Genomic DNA, 22,538 nt, shown 5'->3' on the forward strand with positions numbered 1-22,538 from the left:
AGATAAATGTGTTGAATGTGTGGGACAAGAGTGAGACAGAGGAAATGGTCAACTGGTCAGTCTTGTCCTAGAATAGAACCTCTCAAGTAGTAGTATTAGTTGTAGTAGTGTACTACTAATATAGGAAAATGTTAAATAGGGTATGAAAGGTAATCACGGGGTAGGCAAACAAAGAAAAACAGAAAGCAAAGCTCAGAAGTAATGATGAAAATAATTATAAATAGGTGAAAACAGGTGAATATGTTAACAAATCATACACATCTGAGAACATTCATTGAAATCTACTTTATTTCATAAACTGGTTATAGTTTAAATGTGAAATGTTAAAAACCATAAAATAAAATGCAGTGTAAGAAAGTCCAACATTTACTACTAAATTATCACGTAGGAAATGTTTAGAAAATTCATTTACACTTTGAGTTTAAAAATTGTGTTAACTTCTACTAATAATAACTAGACTTACATTGTAAATGACACACACAAGCTATCTGATTTCTGAATGTCTGAGGAAGGTTATAGCATTGACTATGAGAATCAGTGTGTTGCAGCCTGGGCAGCAGACGGTGGTCACTACACTGAATACAGATTGAATTTTTTATGCATTTTGTCAAATCTGAAAAGAAAATCTGAGAGATTCATACTCATTTCTTATATATTTTTGTATGCAGGTCCAATTTGGACCAAATAAATACGTTTGTATGAAAAAAATGAACATTTTCATTGGCAATTTTGAGCTCTCAATTCCCCCCTTCAAACCAGACACTGAGTTCTCACTTTGCTCTTTGAAGTATAATAGGATGATGGATAGGTTTGGCAAATATATTTAAATATAGCTACATCCAACTCAGTTGTATGTATTTGATATAACAATGCAAAACGTCTAATAAAAATAATACTGCAAATAATATTAATAATCATGGACATAATAATAATAATAAGGGCTACACCTCTCCAAATGCAGCTAACAGCACATCACATAACTCTTTAACGAACAAAACATAAGGGTGAATAAAACTTTTGGATTTCCCAACACTCCACTTACCTTTCATTTGCAGCCAGTATGTTTTTTACATGAAGCTAGTCCTGGATAAGCCAGCTAAGCAGCATTGTTTTTACTGGGCCTAAACACTCTGCTATGAAATTACAATTTATGGGCTCTTAGTTTTACCATCAAGAGTAAAACTAAGAGCACTACACTAACGAGATCACTTGTAGTATACCATGTAATCTTTGACTTATTTTACTGGATCACCTTAAAATTATGACTGCTGACTGACTGCTGCTAGCAAGCCAATGTAAGTAGTCTTAGCTAAAACCAATGACTGTAGAAAACAGTCATTGGCTAAAACTGTAAGCTAGCTAGCAACACACCAGTCAGCAGCTTACAGAGACATTCAAATGCTACCATAAAGATAGATGACAGTGTTACTTTAACTCTTGAAAGTCTGTTTTCCAAAGGAAAGCTTGGTCAGCAAGTTACCTTCATAAAATATGGAGGCAGAGTGCACTAATTCCACCTACACAAGTCTGAAGTAACAACAGTATACAACACTGGAATTTGACTCTATAACTGGACACAAAGATGGCCTTAGAGCAAAAGCGGCCAAGAGGTCCTACTCAGTGACTTGAATTGTAAACGTGATGCCTAGCAGACAGCTGCTGGCTACAGCTACCTGTGGCAATTTTTATCAAGGAAAAAGTAACTGATGAACTGACTCAGTTTTGGAGGTACCCTCAAGTGGCTGTTAAAGAAACTGCACGTGCAGGCTTCATTTTACTGCATTTCGTTGCCTTGTACCTGTGACATGTGCAATGACAATAAAGTTGAATTCTATTCTATTCTATTCTGTTCTATTCAGCCTGGGGGGACCTAAAGGGAGACCAAGGAGTGCAAAACTTCCATCTGTCACTTTTGAGGATTTGTGGCTTGGTAGCTATGTTGCTTCACTTAATTTTTTCCAATCATGATGACTGGCCGCTGCTTGCAAACATGACCTATGGAAACTTTTGATTTGTGTGGTGTATATGAGACAGGGCAATTTCAAATATTAAGCGTTGTTTCCAAAACAGAAATTCTGTAGCAAAATCTAAACTCGATAGACATTTAATGTGTATCTCACCTAGCAGATAATTTGGCTTGTCTTTCAGTAAATTTCAAGCTATATGTTTTATAAATATTATAAAATATTGTTTGTTTATATAGACAATATAATACAAATTATTAATTAGACTGTGGGGAGCCACTGTGTGAATGGTGTTAAACTCACCTGCACCCTCAACCTCTTTTTGGTTTGATTTTTGGTTTTGTTTTCACGTTTAAAAGCACCCTTTACTATCATTCCCACACTCTGACATTTACAATGATGTCACTGCAAACCAGACCTCATGACCTAATTTGCACCATAATTTCTTCTATTAATCATTCTAAGAAATGACGTATATTTGGTGCTGTGTTCTTGAACTTTTCCCATTTTGTCACTGTACTTTGGTGCTGTACAAATTATTTTTACTTTTAAGTTACTGAATTTAAAGAGACTATTAGAAAGTAGTTTTTTTCCTTTCTTTCTTGTTTTGTTTCACCCTCAAAACATGCCTGAGGTCTGTGTCATGTGATGGAGTCTCCCAGTACACTGAAATTAAAATTGTCAAAAGTTTTAACACATTTCTAAAACAATGATTACAATTACCACAAAAGAATGAATACTGGAAGATATATACCTGAAATTCTTAAAATCAACTGTTACTGTAGCTTGTACAAGCAGTAGTTATAGACTAATGGTTTGCATTCTTGACAACACTGATCATTCTATAAAATAGCCTATGCTTTTGCCACAATTTTATTTCCAAAGAAATGCAATAACATTGTAGTAATTTAGTGATAAATATTATGTGTGTATATATATATATATATATATATATATATATATATATATATATATATATATATATATATATATATATATATATATATATATATATATATATATGTACATAACATGTGGTCACTTTACATGTCCCTTGAGTACACGGTAACCCCCAATAGACTATGCCACTTATGTTTTGTCGTCACAGGGATATAATCTGGCAACAGCCTTAGAAATAAGAGGCCCCTTGTAACCTAATCGATTGCCGAGCAGGGAGGCAGACTGGGTCCACACTCTGTGATCCGTTTCTCTGTGTCAGACCAAGTTCCCAGAATAGCAGCTCGTGCTGGTTGTCTGTGGAGGAGATGGAAGAGGAAGTCAGTGGTGGATGTAACAACTGTTGCTTTTGCTGCCGCTGCGGAACCATACCTGTCAGTCCGCGCTGCATGTTAGATGTCGGACAAGAATGAATTCCGTTTCAAGCCGAGACATTCAGTCTGGATCAGTGTGCAAGTTCATGGGATTATATAAACTCCTACGTGTTTAAGGTAAATTAAAAAAAGAGAGCGCGCGGGAGAAACCTTAGTGCGTGAATCGGTTTCCTGTTTGAACTAGGTAACTGCTTTGATATAGCCATTGAATTTCGTTCGGCTATCAATTGGCTACAGACGCTTCAGAGCTGCTAGGGGCGCATGTCTGCAGCAAAGGCAGACAAGGAGCGTCTGTCTGATGAATGGAAAGCCAGACGGGCTCTGCTGTAGACTGCGGTGATCGGATAACCTGTTGAATTGCAGCTGTCAGCCAGCTCCGAGCCTTCCAGGCAACACAGCCAGCAAAAATCACTTAACACGAGAAACAGCGCGTTGCCACTATAAGAACAAAAAGTCGCTTTACGGTTTTGTAGCTGATGGTTAATTCCAGAGATGCGCTGTTGCCAGCCAGGTATGCACTCTGTCCTTAGCTTACTACTTAACTTGCCTGATGATCTGCAAAATACACTTTTCTTGCCTTTTTGCTGTTTTTCTTAGTTTGAATATTTTTGGCTTCCTAAAGTAATCGTGCAGACAAAGTAGGAAGTAGTTTCAAAGTGGAAGGCCTTTATTTAAAAAGGAAACTGATAATTTAACTTATTATTATGGCTGATGGGACAGTGCCCCACGTTGGCTAGCGTTTGGACGCATTGCTGTTGTCGACTTTATCCGCCGTTTAGTTTGCCACTGCATCACATTATTCCTATTGTTGGCAGCAGCAGCAGCAGCAGTTAAAACAGATGAAGCTCTACCGGTTTGACCTTGAGTCACATCTCCACAGTAGCTTTTTATCATTGCCTATTATCATTACCCGCGGATTTCCAGTCCTTTGGTTGTTCAAAATAGCTTGGCTGCTCCCTGTCGCTATGGCTAATTCCTTAGGAACCGGTGGATCCAGTTTGATCCTTCTCTTTCTTTCCTTACCAACTTGTTGAGTTTTCCACTTCTTTGTTCCTACTGCAAAAGTCCACGGGGTAAGACAAGAGTCGTGCGACTTCTAATGGAATGCTTTACAGTCACATCCAGTGAGTGTATAACTTGGTGGGGCAGCGCGAGTGTCGTTTTTTTTTAATGTGGAAAACTGTGCGGGACGCACGCAGAAGAAGCTTTTGACATTCACCTGTAGGACACTATCGACGCGCACCTCCTCAACTTTCCAATGATTTTTTCTGAGCTGACTCATGTGAATTAGAGGATGTTTTTCGCTTTTAGTGGACTGCTAATGAGACGTGTCGATCTAAAAAGAAGTCCTTTCTTTCGTATTGAGACATCCCTGGACTAAATAGGCATATTTTACTCTTTGTTTCATTAAAGGGAGGTGGAGACACCTTGCCACCCCCTCCTCCGTCCTTGACTGAAAGCACCAACTAATTTTTGCACAAGGGAGACTCTTGAAGGTAATTATGTGAATATATATATATTTTATTCACTCCACATTACTTTCTTGTTTTACTTTCACGTTTCACTTTTAATTTTAGTGGCTTATCGTATATAAATAATCACTGTTTAAAAGAAATGGCTATGCCTAGTTGCTGTGACTATAAAATGGCCAAAGATTACCCCCATGTAGCTAAGAGGAGGTCTCATGTATGTACTGAGAAAATTGTGGCTGACTTCTTTTCACCAGTAAACTGTTATTAGAGTATCTAATATCTAATCATGGGAAATGAAAAAAGGGGAAGTGGATTCTGCGTTTGTCTTGCCCTCTTTTCTCATTATTTAAGAGCTTAGTTGTATGTTCTTCAAGGAAGCCAGCAGCTGTGCAGTGATAGCTGTGCAATGATACAATGTAATGTTGTTGTGACACTCCACACGTTTAAATAATATCAGAGTTTTTGTTGTTGTTATGTGCTTCCAAATTCTAATGATTATAAAGTCACTTTGTATTTCTTAATTATAACATTTTTAGACTCAGCAATGAAAGGAGGTTGAGCGATAACGATTGAACCAAACTTCAGTTTCTAACATATAAAAATAAGAAATCCCATTACAACTTATTCATATGTGCCCCATTACACCAACACTCAGTTAAAAACAGAGCGTGCCTTACACTGCCCTTCTAGAAAGTTGAATGTCTTGTGTTTCGTTTTGAGGCGATGCCACTTATTGTGTTGGTTGCTTTGTCACTTTGTTTGGCACCAAAGTTCAAATTGTAACGTAATAAATTTTAGTGATTAATCTGTCAGCATGATGCACATTTTGGTTCATCTTCCCTTGCCCGTTTTGTTATTCGCTCAAATAGTTGAGGGGTTCATTTAACCTGAAATAAAGATAGGTGAAATGTATAACGTTTGTACAATGATTATGTAATTTCGTGGAAACAGGTGATATAAAGGAACCATGAAATCAACAATTCAACTTCTTTTTAGACAAGCACTCTTTTCATTGTAGAATGTGAAACTAAAACACGGCTGTTCACACATTTAAAATAGTTCACAGGGTAACTTGCTAAATATACATGACTACTTCTCTAAAAAGAAAACAGCACAGACCTATTGTTGCTGTAATAAACTTCTGTAGAGTGGAAGTTATACACACAAAGCTTTTTAGCTGCTGTGAATTGCAGTTAGTTTGCACATGCATTGCTTTGATCGTGCAGGTTTACGTGATCATTCATTGTGTCACTTAGTTTTATCTGTTTGTCTTCATCGTTAAACAAATGAAGAATTAAGACAAATTAATAATGTAAACGTTGCAGTAATATCTCAATTTTCTATTGCAGCACTCCCAGAGCCCTAGAAATGGAGACTTCCAAAGACTATCGTACTAGTAAGTCTTTACATGTATTATTTATTACATTCAATTGACACTGTGACCCATACATTATAAACAAGGACACACTATAACGCATATATTCAAATGCATGTTTATATTCTACTGAATATGAGAATAATAATGATTGCATCGTTATGAGAACTTTGACCTTAAAAAGTGGTTTTGAATTTCACAGTGAATCCAAAAATTTTCATTTGATTTTTAATTGATTTATTTTTAAACCATGAAAAAAAAAACAAAGAAAACCCCAAAACATTTTTGCAATCACAACACAACATTTTAAGGGATTTTCCCCCAAGTGCAGCCTTTTTCCTGTTCACCCCTTAAAGTTAGAGAAAATGCATTAGCAACATCCTGTTGAACGAAGCAGATACTGGATATGCGCTTTGTGGTGCTCCATTGCCCTTTGCTGGTTTCCTTTGGGCAGGTCTCTTGAATATCTTCCCTGCCCCCCCCCCCTCCACACCATGTATTTCGCTTTGGTGTGCATATTTCAAAACAGGTAGCATGTTGTTGATGATCTGTGGGGACTTTTAGGTCTTCATTTGGGGTTTGCGCTTGCAGGAACACACAGGCGAATAGTCTTGGAGGTGGAAAAAAGAAATGGAGGCTCTTTTTCTCCCTGCCTGTCGGTGCGTCACTTCTGAAATAATATTTTTATAATTATATATCTTTCAAAAGGCATACATCTTTGGAGGATACTAGATGGAATTGTCATTGCTCCCATATATTTTGACTTTCTCCTAGGTTTGGCGAGGCACTGTGTACTGTGGGTGAAAATTTAGGTCAAGTAGTCTACCTTTGTGTCACACATCATCACAGTCTCACTCAGTACTCTTCCACATGTACACAGCTACCCTACTACACTAATTCTTAGCATCCCCTGTTACATATAAACACTCTGTTTACACGTTTTCCAAAATCTCTGGGAAACTATGTTACAAATATAACAAAAAAATTGAGTGTAGTGGTTTGTAATTCCTACGTTTAAAAAAAAAATACAAAGACAACGTATCAAACGTTAAAACGTTAAAAGGGAGACATTATATTGTTCTCATGTATTTGTTTGTTTTAAGACACATAGATTAATTTCAAACTTTATGGCAGCAACATATTTCAAATAATTTAGGAAAGCGACATGTTTACCTCTGTGTTGCATCCCGACTTCTGCTAACACTACTCATAACCATTTAGCATACTATAAAAAAATGCCTTTCTAGTCTTGCTAGATAAAAGACGCAACTTTCTCGATGCTTTGTTTTGCGTTTTAAAAAATCTTTTAACTGTCTATTTTTTATTTTATTTTTATCTGCAGCCTTCTCAACTTAGCATCAAGCCTCTTTTACTTCAAAGCCTCGCTGTTGTCATAAGTACAGAATGTCGTGTGGTATCGATTTGCTGATATAAGCAAGGTCTGTTCTGCAAAAGATGCTGGTTATGGTTATGCTGCAAAAGAAAACTAAAAACAGAAAACTGTGTATAACACTCATTGTAAGAAATGCCGTGTGCACTTATGAATCCCCATATGGTTTTGCTTTGGAACGGCACACAAGACAGTTTTCCATCTCATTTCTGTCCATCTTATATGAACTCAGGTCCGAACAAAGTGCTAGTGTTTTTAAATCTTGTTTATATAGGCAACACTTTTTTTTAATTTTACTTTTTAAATTTTTTTTTGCATAGTAATGTTGCTAAACTGTGTTCCACAGTGATAGTGGTTTTCAGTAGTATCCTGAGATTATGTAATGATTTCCTCTGGGCACGCGAACAGATTTCTCCAGAGTCTGTAGGTCTTTCAACAACTCTCGATGTAGGATTTTGTAAGTGAAAAACCTCCCCATCTTTACTTCTGTGGGAGTCCAACTAATCTGGGATGTTCGTAATAGCTTGTCTTCTCCAGCCGTTTGTTGTCCCCGATCTTCCTTTTTCCAAATGTATGGCTGGTATAAAACTCAGAAATTGCCTATATTTGACAAATTGAATAAGTATGTATGATATTGACACTTAAAACAAGTTATAAGAGCAGAAATTCCATTTGCTATCCTGGGACAATGATTGGACTTTATAAGCTATGCTCACTGTGTGTTAGTGAAGTCAGCAATTATTACACCTACAAGTTTCATGTGTACACATTTGTTCCTTTCCATTTGCCAACACATTAAATCATGTCAATTTTGTATATTACTCAAAGAACATTTTCTTCCGTAAGATTAAAGTGTTTGATATCCTAATCTGTTCATACAGATTTGACTCAGCAAACCAGGGGCACCAACGCAAACCTCAGTCCATGAAAGCATACGTGTGTGTCTGAGTCTATTATTTACCCATACCCAAATGTATTATCTATCAGCCAGTAAAACGTTAAAAGTTTGTGTCTGCAAACTCACTGGTTGTGATATCTATGTATCTATGTATCGATTGATATAGATTTATATTTCAAGGGGATTCTACTGGATTCAGTTCAGTTAACCAATTTTCATTCTCAAGAAACCAGTTTGAGATGATTTCAGCTTTGTGATATGTACTGTGGTCATAAATGGATGGAAATGGTCAGTAACAATCCCAAGATAGACAGTGGCATTTAAACAATGCTCAATTGGTACTAAAGGGCCCAAAGTGTGCTAAAAAAATTATTCCCCACCATCACAGCACCACCACCACCACCAGCCTGAGTCACTGATATAAGGCAGAATGGAGCCACACTTTTATGTTGTTCAAATGAAATCGCAACCTATAAATCTGAGTACTGAGGCAGAAATTGAAACCTATAACTTTCCAATCATTTGTTGTCGAGTTGTGGTTAGCCTGTTTAAACTCTAGCCCTCCGTTTTCTGTTCTCAACTAACAGAATGGCAGCCAGTGTCATCTTCTACTCTACTGTAGCCCATCTGCTTCAACGTTTAACATGATGTGCACTCAGCGATGCTCTTTTGCATACCTTTTTGTAACAAGTAGTTATTTGAGTTACTGTTTCCTTCAGATTGAAGCAGTCTGGCCATTGTCCTCCGACCTCTGTCATAAAACAAAACATTTTTTACAGAGGACTGCCATTCGCTGGATTTTTTTTTGGACATACTGTATTCAAAGTCACTTAAATCACTTTTTTCCCCTATTCTGATGCTCAGTTTAAATTTTAGCAGGTTGTCATGCAACATATACATATACATTGAATTGCTGCATGCGACTGGATTGAATTAGATATGTCTGTTAAAGATAGATAGATAGATAGATAGATAGATAGATAGATAGATAGATAGATAGATAGATAGATAGATAGATAGTAGGGGTGCAACGATATTCGTATCGATATTGAACCGTTCGATACAGTGCTTTCGGTTCAGTACGCATATGTATCGAACAATACAACATTTGTAATTTATTTTATCAACTTTCCTTCTGACGATGCTGTCTGTGTTGAGCGCTCAGTGAATCTGCGTTCGACTACTCCGCCTAGGCTGCACTGTCGAGCGCAGATCCACTGAGCGCTCAACACAGACAGCATAGTCAGGAGGAAGAGCGCAGGGCAAGCTAGCGAGACAGAAGTTAAGCTCTCCTTGCAAGATGGACCTCCCCCACCCGCATTCAGATCTGGCGTTTGGAATTATTTTGGTTTTCATGTGACATATGACCCTGAAGGTAAGCGAGTCATGGACTAAAGTAAAACAGTATGTTGGATGTGCCATGCAATGCTTAATTACATTGGTGTGAACTAGTGTGTTAGCGCAGTTAGCTCGTTAACGTGTTGGCCGTCTAGCCCCATGCACGGGGCGATCGGCGGTAGCTCGTTAACGGAGATTTGCCGTGTTGTGGCGTTAAGGTCATTTCAACGAGATTAACCTGAAAGCACTAGTGGGAACACAACGAATATGACTGTACATTGCCGACATCATCCTAGTGCAAAGACAAAAACAACAAGCATGCTACTAACTTTAGCCGAGTCATTTAGACAGCTGTTAGCACATGATTCTCCTTATGCTGCTGAGAATATAGCCCAGAAGAAGCGGATAGTATAGCTTTTATTTTGGAAAGAGACACTTCTCTGTAATAAACTCTCTTTTCCAAAGATGAGTGATTCCTCAATCAGATACAGGGCTTGCAAAATCGCTAGCCAGAGGTCCCGGAGCTAGCATCTTTCCAGTCGGGCTACAAAAATCTCTCTGCCCTGCCCGTCAGGCTATTGTAGGAAAAATATATGTCAATGCTTTTGCATTCTTTCAGAAATGTAGCTGGGTAATTATGTCATTGGGTGAGCCACTGTCAATATGTGGCATATTGAAATCGTGTTTGAATTTGCGCTTGTTTTTTGCTGCAATCGCGCGAACTGTGTATAGAGAGCGACAGCACTGATCTGTGAGTGATGATAATTTGTGCACCAATTCCTCTGACATCGTCTTATTAATCGTTAGCTTACTATGCAAACATGACAAGTGAAATCTCCCGCAGCAAGCTTAAACATGTGAGAGGTTGATCGCGCAGAGAATCGCTGAGCTTATGTGAGTCCGTGTGTAAAAGTAGCAGTATATATATTTTAGTTCTGCTGAGCCAAATAAGACAGGTCGGGGTGAAGAAGTGACAGCCAAAGAAAAGCTTACCACAAAACGGAGAAGTTATGACAAATCAGACTATAAGGCAAAAAGAAAGTGCAGCTTTATGGTTTCATGGACAAAAGAATTTCTGTGGCTGCAATATGACAAGCTAAATAACCAGGGCTGCACATAAGTGGTCCGCAGGTGCGCATTCGCTGTCAAAATAAAAAACGCGCACAAGGGTTAGGGTTAAATTTAAAAACTGTACTTTTGAGTTAAAATATATATTTATAATTTTAATAAATGACAAATTAAAAAGGCATGAACATTTTTTTGTATCGAAAAAATATCGAACCGTGACACCAAAGTATCGAACGAACCGAACCGTGAATTTTGTGTATCGTTGCACCCCTAATAGATAGATAGATAGATAGATAGATAGATGGATAGATAGATAGATAGATAGATTTGGGATTACCTAGATTACCATGGTACTGTTAGGTGTCTGACAGCATCTGTTACAGTAATGGAAAATCCTCCATGACAAATCTGGGCCACTCCTGTCTCCAGGACAGTATTGCCAAGGGATAGCCAACGTTGGTCACCTGAGATTTCCTCCAACCCCAACCTGTGCAACCTGAGCCTAGGCCCAGGGATTGTGTCTTGGACAGCATCTCCCAGTAAGCCCACTCAGTGAGGCTGTAACTACAATGGAACAATGCCACAGAAAAAGCTTGTCAAGTTAAGAGGAGCTGTCAAAGAGAGAAAAGATCTGACACAGATTTCTTTTTTCATGTATGCGGGGTCACTTTAGACATATTCAGAAAAAACAAATTGTAACAGTGCACCATTGTAGCAATTCACAGGAAGCATCTATCATATTCTTTTGATTTTTTACAGAGATTCCATAGCTGCAGCTATCCTTTTTAAATCGGACTGATAGTGTGGTGACACCACAATGGATACTTTACAGTATTTCTCACTGTGGCTCCTAAGGGGTCAGAAGGGGTGTTTGCCTGTTGCTACTGCATTGTTCTAGTGACCCTGATGGGGCCATGCTGTAAGGGGATAAGGGATTGGTTTGCTCTCCCTCTGAGTGGACACCGGGCTATCCATAGCCCGAGTTCTGTACAAACTGCTGAGAGAATGCAATTTGATCTACATTTGCTGAACATTATAATCACATAGGTGGGTAAAAACTTTTGGGTAGTTTGGTTTTGCATTCTGGATATTGACTACCTTAATGACTATTCAAAATAGGTCTTGAAATAGATCTGAGTATGAAGAAATTAATCATTTTCAATCTGAGAAGGCAAGCAGCAGAAGGCTTCTTCATCTTATTCAGTATGTCAAATCGAGACATTATATTTATTTCTGTTCTATTGTCACTATATTTACCTGCATTAAGATCATAGACCAGAAATAAGCATGCAGTAAGGTCTGGTATTTTGCTGTCACAGTCTCTAATGTCATCCTCAATAACACCATTTATTTTTCTCAACAGCAACTTTCTCAATCTTAACCTCAGTCTTTGAAACCTTTTGATGTAACATAACCAATTAGTTGCATATTTAACACAATCAAGAAAACTGGCATTTTTCACATAACAGTGGCATTTGTTGTTCAAGTACCGTATTCTACAGCACAATGCAGATTGCAGTGTTTCTGTGTCTCCCAGGTAACGGCAAATGCTCTCCTGGTAAGGAGAACTCGAGAATGTTGGCGGATATATCAGCACCTAATGGAGAGACAGTTCCTCAGGGTCCTAATTCCCCTGGTGGTGAGTGCTCAGTTATTAGATACACATTTCTGCAGTCTTCCAAGAACAGCTGTAGAATGAGCAGAGGCACTTTATCATTAAAAATCAGCATTAGATGATTCAGGTTGGCTATGCGTTAAGATATTTTTTCACAAAAAAAGTTTTGCAAGGAAACAAAGAATACTGTTTCCCATCAGTAACTATGGAATACATAACTGATACATTTATAATTGGTTGCGCCAGGTAAATTACCATGGCAGATGTGAGCAGATCAGAAAACAGATGCCTGTGATAATATTTCTGGTATCTTGCATGGAACACATGTTCATTTGATTTGTGTGGAAACTTTAAATTGTAAAAAAGTGGAGGAAAAGCCATCCAAAGCATGAAGCTAGAATGACATTCTTGTCTTAAATTTGAGAAGCTTCGTGAGAAAATTATCGAATAAAATATACCTGAAGACGAAAGCAGCGTTACCAAGGGGCTGTAGATTACACAGTAAAAGCTTGCGTGCAAACAATGTGCCCTGTTGCATCTTATATCATGTTGCACTTGGTCTGAAGTGTTGCTTGGTTCCTTTCAGCCTACTGACTTATATCTATAGATCATCTCTAGCAGTGTCACTGTGAAGCAGCAAAGTAAGAAAAGGGGAAACAAAGTAAGACAAGGGACCTCAGTGAAAAAAAGGGGAAGCTTATCTCCCACATGTTTAGAGATGCAGGGAGGTGGGCTGTGCGATGGTTTTCACAGGGAAATACTTTTCACCAATAAGAGCTGTTGTCATCGTCTCAGTTGCTTAACATGCTTGCCATTTGAGGTTTTGTTTCAAAAGAGTTGTGTTACTACTCATCATATACTGACAATAAGCACAAAGGGGTACAAATTTTGGTGCCAAATTTCTTAAACTTGCAAGCAAAAGCAGAAACCGTACGGGGGTTATATTTGTGTTATGCGCTGATTACACTCTAGCTGACTACATGACAGATTGAGGGATGCCTGAATTTCTTTTTTGGGGTTCGGTCACCTTCTCAATCAGTAGTGATCATGATTCTAGGTTTTCTGTTCACTATATGAAAATTCAGATAACTCATAAATTGAACGGAGACGTAGTAATTATAAAAAACAGTATCTAGATGATTTTCCTAGCTGTTTTTGTCATGCGGATTGTTTCAAGCGTATCCTCATCTGACCAATCTTTGCATTCCACTCTGCCACACTGGAGAGACAGATGTAAAGATGCAAGGAGCTGAATAGCAAGGACGTTCAGGTCTGCTCCGTGTTGCCAGGATACAGCTGTCGAAGACAGGCTCGATTGCAACTTGGGTATTGGGATAAGTGTTCTTCTGTACAAACTGTGGCATTGAAAAACATACAATATTAGATTGAACAATGCTGTTTTTGTATGCATATGCATGGATTCAATCACTTGCAATGACCACATTTATGCATATCTCATATTGGCCTGTGAGAATTAACTTCATGTCAAAGAGAACAATTACTAACTGCTGTCTAATGGGAGGCTTTAGTAATCCAACCACATATGCTTATATTATTGATTTTTATAAAATCCCATAATAAGATAGCCAGGATTGTTTAGTTGTAGTTGGATAATGTATACTCCTTGCCTGTGCAACCTATAAAGCCCCAAAAGCTATTTACAAGATTTTATGTAGTGCCTGAATGTTTTTTAAAGCACTTCAGGCTCATGTGATTTTTTTTAAATTAAAAATATAATTTACACAACAAAAGCTAACTGACCCCTGTGCATATTACTTTGATATTGCTACATATGACAGATGTACAGAGATCAAAGATATCAAATGTAATAAACTATAAATGTAAACACTTTATTTTGCTTGTTCATGGCGTATTTAAGATAGCGTTTGTGTTTAAATGACTGAAGATGATGTTTTGTGATAATGTTTTGCTGTGTTGAGTTTGTTGATTTTATTCTATAAAGAGTAGAAGACCTTAGAAAAATATTACAATTAGTATTTTTATGTTAAATTATTGCTAAATGCTTGTAACCAATAACTAGAAACTAAGTGATACGTTTCCCGCCAGCTCAGATTCAGACACACATACATGCAGAAGCATGCAGACCCACACATGCACATGCGCACCGGTGCACGCACATGCACGCATGCGCACACGCACACACACAGATGCACTCATAATATTACACAATATTTTGCTTTTGCCATCCAGCCGGTCTCCCACTGCTATTGAGCAGCAGCCAGAGAAGGCCTCTGGCACTCCCTTTCTTCCCAGGGACAGCCAGAAACTAGACCAGCCTGTTTTATTCTTTTTTTTCCCTTTCTGTCTCTTCTTGTCACCATGTCAAGTCAATGCTATCTATGAGATCAGTTGGTATGTAAAAATGTTTTTAATTTTAATTTTAATTTTTTTTAATTATTTTTATTTATATTCTGTACCTCTAATCTTCTCTATCTCTAGCCTATATTCATTTTGTCTACAGTACATAGCAAGTCCAACACAGATTAAATCAGCCCGTTGCACTCCAATTCAGTTTACAGAAGTGACTCGGCCTTGTGGCTCAACCTTTACCTTCACCTAGTTCATCTCCATCCATTACAATTCAATCTGACCAAATTTATTGTAATGCATATTTACCTTTGACAGAGTTGTGTAGCCAGCCTGGGTTTGGGTATGGTTCATGATCGCTGTGGACAGCATTTGTATAGTAAAAGTAGATTTTTAACTCTCCTATACACCTAACATTTGCCGTGCCATCAGGCTCATCAGGATTGTACTATGCTTTGTTTTTTCAGAACTGACAATTAAGCAAGAAGAAGAAATCATGGATGAGTCTGACAACAGAAGTCCAGCAGTGGAAGAAATAGGCCAAACAGGGGAAGAAGGAGTAGCACTAGAGGAATCCATGAGTGGCAGCCCAAGCAACGTACAGGATGGGTTATCTGGGCCAAATGTGACAGCCGAATCAGGAAATCGATCAAACGGTACTCATTTTGTTTTTCCAAATGGCATTAAAGGTTTTTAAATAAACCTTTTAGCATAATTGACATATCTTTTATAAAACTCTTTGGAGATGAATGATCCACAAAGAATTTATCTTGTTCCGACCATTAAACCAGCAGGGGAACCAGCAGTTTCCACTCCTTTAGAGTGAGTCAGAAACCATTTGTTTTCCTCGACAGTGGGTGTGGACTGCCGTCTTTCTTTCTTTTTTCTTTGGTTGAAACAATAGCCCTGTCTTGGAATTATTATCAAGGGAAAAAAATATCCTTGGAATCCTCCGCAACAGGTTTCAGTTGACGCCATGAGTACTCTGGTTATCACAGGTCATATTTCTCTTTTCCATCTCCAGATTAAAAGTAGTCTAAAGTAGTCCATACATATATGTGCTTGTGTATTAGACACTGTAGCACTTGCATTTGTAACTTTACTTCAGCCAAAAGTATATTTAATGCTAATGTTAATGCTGATTACAATATATTTTTGATTCCTTAAGAGTTTCCAGAAGAGAGTCGCAAGTACACTACGCTCATGTTATCAAGTTTTTGTGTTGTAACTATGTGATGTATTATCACGGTCAGAAGTTGTACTGAATAATTATTTTGTTTGTTGTTCATTGGCAACTACCAAGTTGTTCAAAGAGTCAAATACCATGTCATAATAATTCGAATGACATATTTTAAAATATTAAGGGAAAAAAAATCCAGTTATAAACAGTGTCTTCTTAGGTTTGTTGATACTTTCAAAAAAATATCCACAGTGATTGTGGCATTGACTTCCTGTTCATGAAACTCTCAGGAGACAGGCCGTTCCAGTGCAACCAGTGTGGTGTGTCGTTCACCCAGAAGGGAAACCTGCTACGACACATCAAACTCCATACAGGTGAAAAACCCTTCAAATGCCCCTTCTGCAGCTACGCCTGCCGGAGGCGCGATGCCCTCACTGGTCATTTGCGCACTCATGCTGGTAAGTGTTCTCCTCCTCAGCCCCTTTTCTTCCCTTTTTACTTGCCCACTTGTGCTAACCAGAAGAGACTTTGTGTGTATATATATATATATATCTATATATATATAGATATATATATATATATATATATATATATATAGATATATATGCAGTCGACATAAGCATTCGATATTGAGGTACACTATTTTAAAAAGCCCAAACCCTTTCAACATACTATTAACCTCTTAGGTAGTATTTATGCTGGCTGGTGAGGCCATACCTTGTCTTTTAGATAGATTATGTCTTCTTTTTATCTGCGTGTTATATACGGCACAGTGAGTGCTTTGTGGTTAGGTACCAAGAAACACGCTGTTCCTTAGTCGCTAAGGAGGAAACTATCTGTCTGTTGAGAAACACATGGGGAGTGCTGGCTGTATCAACTGTAACCCACTTTCCTATATGAGGATGTGCTCTCCCTTTTGTTGCGCCTTTGAAATCAAGGTCAGACAATACCGTCATTTCTGTCTGTGATGCCCCGCAGGGTTTACTCATATATAGTTCTCTTTGTTAAAGCTAACTTTTGTGCTTATGTGTATGCCCATATGTTTATGTACAGTTTCGTGTGCGTGCAGGTGTAATTTTGCTCTTAGAAATCCTTACTTACATGATTCCTTTACACACATCTTATTTATTTTTGTCACATTTGTCACCTACCTTCATTACCATTTTCTTGGTTACACTTCTGTTGATCTGAATTTGTTTGTCCTTTCGTAGACTCTAAATTTGACTCTTCCGAACATCGATTTGGATATTTGACCGACGTGTGTAATCTTGACTCCCTCCCTCTCTGTGTTCGGGGACTATTCATTATACGACTATTGGAATCCTGGCATTTGTGGTTTGGTGCCCTGCCAGGAAGAACAGGTAGAAAGAAAAGAGAAATACAAAGCTTGACAGAGAGGTCAGATGATGAAAACGGAAGACTACGGTGAGAGACAGTGAAGACAAAGGCTAGATTAAACCTTATACTGGAAGATGACATTTTTCATTCAGGCACAGTTGATTGGTAAAATAGTAATGCAGGAAAATCAGGTGACAGGGTTTTATATTATTTAAGGTCTAAATTCAAACAGGTTTTTATTTATTATCCAGATGGCGTCAATAAAGTGGGTCTGAGTTCACAGTGGACTGTTTGCATGAATAAGAATAGCACCTGTAATGTGTCCACTCAACATCTGTGCAAGATTGTGTGTGGGTGGTTATATAAATATGAAAAAGTAATGAAGCCTATGTAGTGTGAGTGAGAATCTGTATAGCCACTGAGAACAAGGGAGTGAGTCTTGTTGACTGAATACTGCCTACTCCACTGTTAGAGTACCACACGGCTGGAAAGCAAAGGCAATTATTTCCATGATGACGTTTCATTTTGAAGTAACTCTTTCATTACCAAAATGAATATTGCTGAGATGACCCTGCATATACACCACACTTCCACACTACCCACACTTTGATAATATTGAAACCTTTTGTCATTATGCAGTACTCTTGTAACTGTTCATACTCAGAAAAAAAAGATAATAAACCCCAGTTTCAAGTTCAGCCCATACAGTGTCATTCACAGACCACAGAAGTACTGAATGACATATACGGCAGAAAAAAACTATTATTCTTTTAAATGATTCACGCAAGAAATGTAAGATTGGCCATGACTGGTCATGTCATTGTGTAACAAGTGGGTTTTATTTCATTCACATCATCAAAAGGAAAAGTCCAGCACAGACAGCGTAACATTTGGAAACTTTTCTTTTTTTTTAATAACTCCACTCGCCTTTTCTATGTGAGAAAGAGTACTTCTGTTAACATGTGAACTGTCACCTAGCTCTAAATGTGTGTGTAGTTTGTGTGACTGCTCGTATGCGTGTTACAACCTCCATGCTCAAAGTGAAAGGTTTTGGGTTTCTCTGTTCTCACAGTGAAAAGAGCACTGGATCACATCTTCTTCTAGTAATACTGTCACCATGAGTCTACATCACTTGGCCAAAGGTGCCATGTTTGTCATATTGGTTAGCTGTTGTGGTCTTCAGTTCACTTCATGAGTCATTCTAATTTTGAGAATACTCTGACGCAGGACTCAGATCTTTCCCTCTGCAGTGTCTGGGATTTCGCTTGTTGAAGCATGTTGCAATTATTATTTTTTTTAACCATTTTTGACTCAACTTACATGTCAGTATGGAAACAGCTCGTGTTGCTCACAAGTAAGCTGATAACTAACTGCCCGGATAGTGTACAATAACTTCTTTAAACAACAGAAATCACCTCCAATAATTCATTGGTGTGTTGAATGCTTGTTGAAGCAAACGTGACGTATGAAAGGAAATGAGTGGACTAAGACAGATGTAAAGAATGAGTCTTTATATTTTCACTCTTCTTCGTAGGAAGGAATCTAATTAAATAGAACAATGAATCACACTCCACCTCCATAGCAGTTTAACCTGGAGTTAGTTTCCTACCGCCACAATGGGATGCATGATCAATTCCATTATTTACTCATGCTATGCCTCTGCAGTGGGAGTTTGCTGCACAGACCAAAGCGTTTTGAAATGCAGACTTTATGGCGCAACAGTCTTGGTCGCCCACAACTTGTGTTTCTGTCTGGCAATAGTTGTGTGGAATCACACTAGTAGTGGAACCTCCATGATCTCAGAAGCTTGGTCTTGGTTTGTTTGTACTACTTACTGTTCACAGTGTGTACTACTACGCACCACCTAAATACTGCGGCACTGGATACTGCCCACTCTCTGTCTACAGCGATGAATGAAATTAATAGACTGAATGTTTTTGCTTTTAGTCGGCAAACCGCACAAGTGTAACTACTGTGGGCGGAGTTACAAACAGCGGACATCTTTAGAGGAACATAAAGAGCGTTGCCATGGTTACCTGCAGGGTATCGGCTTGGATCCTAATGTCAACAGTGGGCCTTACACAGGTAAAAATAAATTCACTAGAATTGAAACCAGTAAACGTACATATAATACAGTAAAGTTAATTCTTGAATGAACTGGAAATAATCCTTACCATTAAGCACTAATGACTGATATATTATTTTGCGCAACTTTTGCTATCTGAGTATACTTACAAAATACTCAGATAAGTTATTTATTTTGCAAATAATAATAATATAAAGCTGCACTTGCCCTAAGCAAAATTCATCTTACTTTTATTCTAAACCCGATCATTTCTTCATTTATTTTTCCTTTTAAACACCCAGCTGTATTCGTGCTCCTTCATATCACCTGTTCACTCCTTTTAAGGTGACGTTCCAAAAGAGCCAAGGCCCATGCCAGAGCCCACCATGGCCACCTTTGATCGGCCACCTGTTATTGAAAGACTGCATAGCAATGTAGGCAAGAGGAAGAGCACCACACCTCAGAAATTTGTGGGTGAGTCATACATGCATTTCAGACATAGTCAGCAAATCGACTACTCTAATTACCACGAAGATAAAAAACAAATGTTTCATATGATGTTTTATTCAGAGGAGTGGGGTGGGAGGGGGGGGGGAGGTTGGGGTTTAGCAGTTGAAGTACCAACTGAAATAATTTGTTGTATTATGTTCTGCATGCAGTGATCTTTTTTACGACTCTGACCTACAAAGCATGCCTATATGCTGTTGTTATCATCTAAATATATTATTGTTCAACAATGAATTGATTAATTTAATTGGTTTATAGGAGTCTTGCAAATGATTTTACTTGAGCATTAATAACATGTTATTGTTTTTATCAGCTTACCCGATTTTATTTTTTGAGCTTACTTAGTTTGATTTGTCTTCCCCTTGTTCCATAGTTTTGCATTATATAGTATTATATAATATCACACAATAGCTTTGGCCTACAGTTTTTTTTTAATTTGCCACACTATTAGAAGATGAGATTGAGCAACTAGAGCAAGCTGACTGAGAGGCAAGGAAGTGTTTTTTTCACTCTGTGGTTACGTACACCTGTAACTTTGCCATTGCTCTTATCGAGAGAAAACAGCTTACCGCATCCCTGTTCTCGAGGGGTTAAACACTGCAGTCGTAGATGGATGGGGCTTTCCACTCATTAGACTCAAACATCATGCACAAAATGTGAAAAACAAGTTCAAAATATCACCAAGCCATAACATTCACTGTCTAGAATGGAAATTACAATCAGTATTTGCATTTGTACATATTAATTTTCCTTCTTGACTGAAGATAAAAATAAGAGTATTTTTGCCACTTATGCTGCTGCATCTATATATATATCTTATTTTAACAAGAAATTGCCATCATCATTATTTACATGCAGTCATGAACTACTCTGCTGTTTACAGGTGAAAAGATGCCTCGCTATAGCTATCCTGATATGAGCTATGACATGGCTGTTAAGTATGAGAAGCAGTCTGAAATGATGCCACCCCACATGATGGACCAGGCTATCAACAATGCCATCACATACCTGGGATCAGACACCCTACGCCCCATGCTCCACCATCCAGGTCCTCCACTTTCTATGGCTGAGGTGGTGCCTATTGTGAACCCACTCTTCCCCCATGTCCTGCCACTGAGCCAACGAACAGAACGTTCAGGAAACTGTGACACACTACCAACACAGCCGCCTCAGCCCCATGAGTTCCCCGGTCATCCCACCTCAAATGGCCCCACTGGTTTAACAAGGCCAGGTAAGCATCCCCAACAAGGGCAAGAGGAGTCACCCAGCAACAGTGGTGTTGAATCTGCTGACTCAGCTCGCAGCAGCCCTCAGGAAAGGCAGGGATACCATGGCAGCAATGCCCCCGTGGGCCTCAGGTCTCGTGGCAGTCCAGCAGTGGTCTTTTCAGGTGAGCGGATGAGAGATGCATCACCTAGAAGTGGGGCAGGATTCGGGGTTGGGATAATGCGACTGGCAACAGAGAGGCCTGTGAGCCAGGAAGGGATACGGGTGTTTGGACGGGAGGGCCAGGAATTAAGGGCCTTCCAGTGTGAGCACTGTCGAGTGCTCTTCCTGGACCATGTCATGTACACCATCCACATGGGTTGCCACGGATACAGAGATCCACTGGAGTGCAACATCTGTGGTCACCGGAGCAAGGACCGCTATGAGTTCTCCTCTCACATAGTACGGGGTGAACACACCTTCCAGTAAGAGGATGGGTAGAAAATTGAGGGATAGACAAAGAAGTGAAAGGAGCAATACCCTGATATCCGTCCTTATCTCCTCTGAGACTGTATTGTTGAATGGCATTGTAGACAAGTGTAGCACAATCACAGACTTTCTTTTTAAGCTACTTATTGCGAATCTGAACAGTTTAACAATCACATGAAGGTATGGGCCAAAGACACATTTTGTACTATTTAATTGCGATTAATGTAAAGGAAGGACTTTTTTTTTCTCAAAATCTTACTAGATTCTATATTAGAGCAGCTGTCAAAGGGCATTGACAAGTGTTTTTCTTTTTTTCATTTTAGTCTATTCTGAAGTATATTCTTTTGTGTTTTCCCTCTCATCATGCTTTTAACCGTTTTTATTCTGAAGACATAATGCATGCATATAGATGGTATATTAGAACTTGTTTCTGCCCTGTGGGCTCAGTGTGGTTGATAAAAATCAGTTTCAGATTACTAGACAAACGTCAAGGCTGCAGGTGGTGTATAATGTCACTAAAAAACATCACTATGTTTGACAAAATAGTAGCACTTATTCATTATTGTACTTATAAAAAATTTGATCATTGATGCTATCAGATGTTAGTAAATATACTGAATGCATTCTGGTTCTATTCTCAGTGGGTATGCAAGTGCATTGCTGCCTAGATTTAGAAAATGCTATTAGCCCCCATAAATATATATACACCACCTTATCACATTTTGTAATTCAGAGTAAATTGTCTTGCATATCATTATAAACAATGATAAACAATGTGATTTCCTGTGCAAAAGCTCAGGAGAGTCTTTTAGCTATTGCTATCTGCCTATCTGATAATGAGCAGTTGAAAATATTGAAGGCATTATTATTGTATTATGTTACTTTAACTCTCTGCAAATGGTGCATGTTTTAGCTTACCATATCATACCACCCATGTTTTTCCATCTCTCAGGGGCTTGTAAAGCATTTGTGAA

General features: G+C 38.4%; 1 protein-coding gene across 2 annotated transcripts; it reads left to right on the plus strand.

Annotated features, from left to right (window-relative positions):
• The first annotated feature begins 3,281 nt into the window (after positions 1 to 3,281).
• ikzf2 (IKAROS family zinc finger 2) lies at positions 3,282 to 21,718 on the plus strand. Of its 2 annotated transcripts, none has more exons than XM_026145241.2 (9): positions 3,282 to 3,412; positions 4,709 to 4,791; positions 6,117 to 6,163; positions 12,374 to 12,475; positions 15,247 to 15,435; positions 16,250 to 16,417; positions 19,245 to 19,382; positions 19,708 to 19,836; positions 20,753 to 21,718. In XM_026145241.2, exons 3-9 carry the CDS (start codon positions 6,136 to 6,138, stop codon positions 21,562 to 21,564), a joined length of 1,566 nt encoding a protein of 521 aa, XP_026001026.1. In that variant the 5' UTR covers positions 3,282 to 3,412; positions 4,709 to 4,791; positions 6,117 to 6,135; the 3' UTR covers positions 21,565 to 21,718. The 2 variants fall into 2 exon arrangements, with proteins under 2 accessions (XP_026001026.1, XP_026001027.1); XM_026145242.2 differs by lacking the exon at positions 3,282 to 3,412 and adding an exon at positions 3,574 to 3,806.
• Positions 21,719 to 22,538: the final 820 nt, after the last annotated feature.

Source organism: Astatotilapia calliptera, chromosome 16, assembly GCF_964374335.1.
Source record: "Astatotilapia calliptera chromosome 16, fAstCal68.1, whole genome shotgun sequence".
NCBI classification, from domain to species: Eukaryota; Metazoa; Chordata; class Actinopteri; order Cichliformes; family Cichlidae; genus Astatotilapia; species Astatotilapia calliptera.

What these genes read in the sequence shown, in the direction of transcription:
- ikzf2 (XM_026145241.2), top strand. Translation starts at nt 6,136, where the DNA reads ATGGAGACTTCCAAAGACTATCGTACTA. An exon ending in TTCCAAAGACTATCGTACTA is followed by an intron (nt 6,164 to 12,373) that starts GTAAGTCTTTAC and finishes TGTGTCTCCCAG; the next exon opens with GTAACGGCAAATGCTCTCCT. An exon ending in ATCAGGAAATCGATCAAACG is followed by an intron (nt 15,436 to 16,249) that starts GTACTCATTTTG and finishes TGAAACTCTCAG; the next exon opens with GAGACAGGCCGTTCCAGTGC.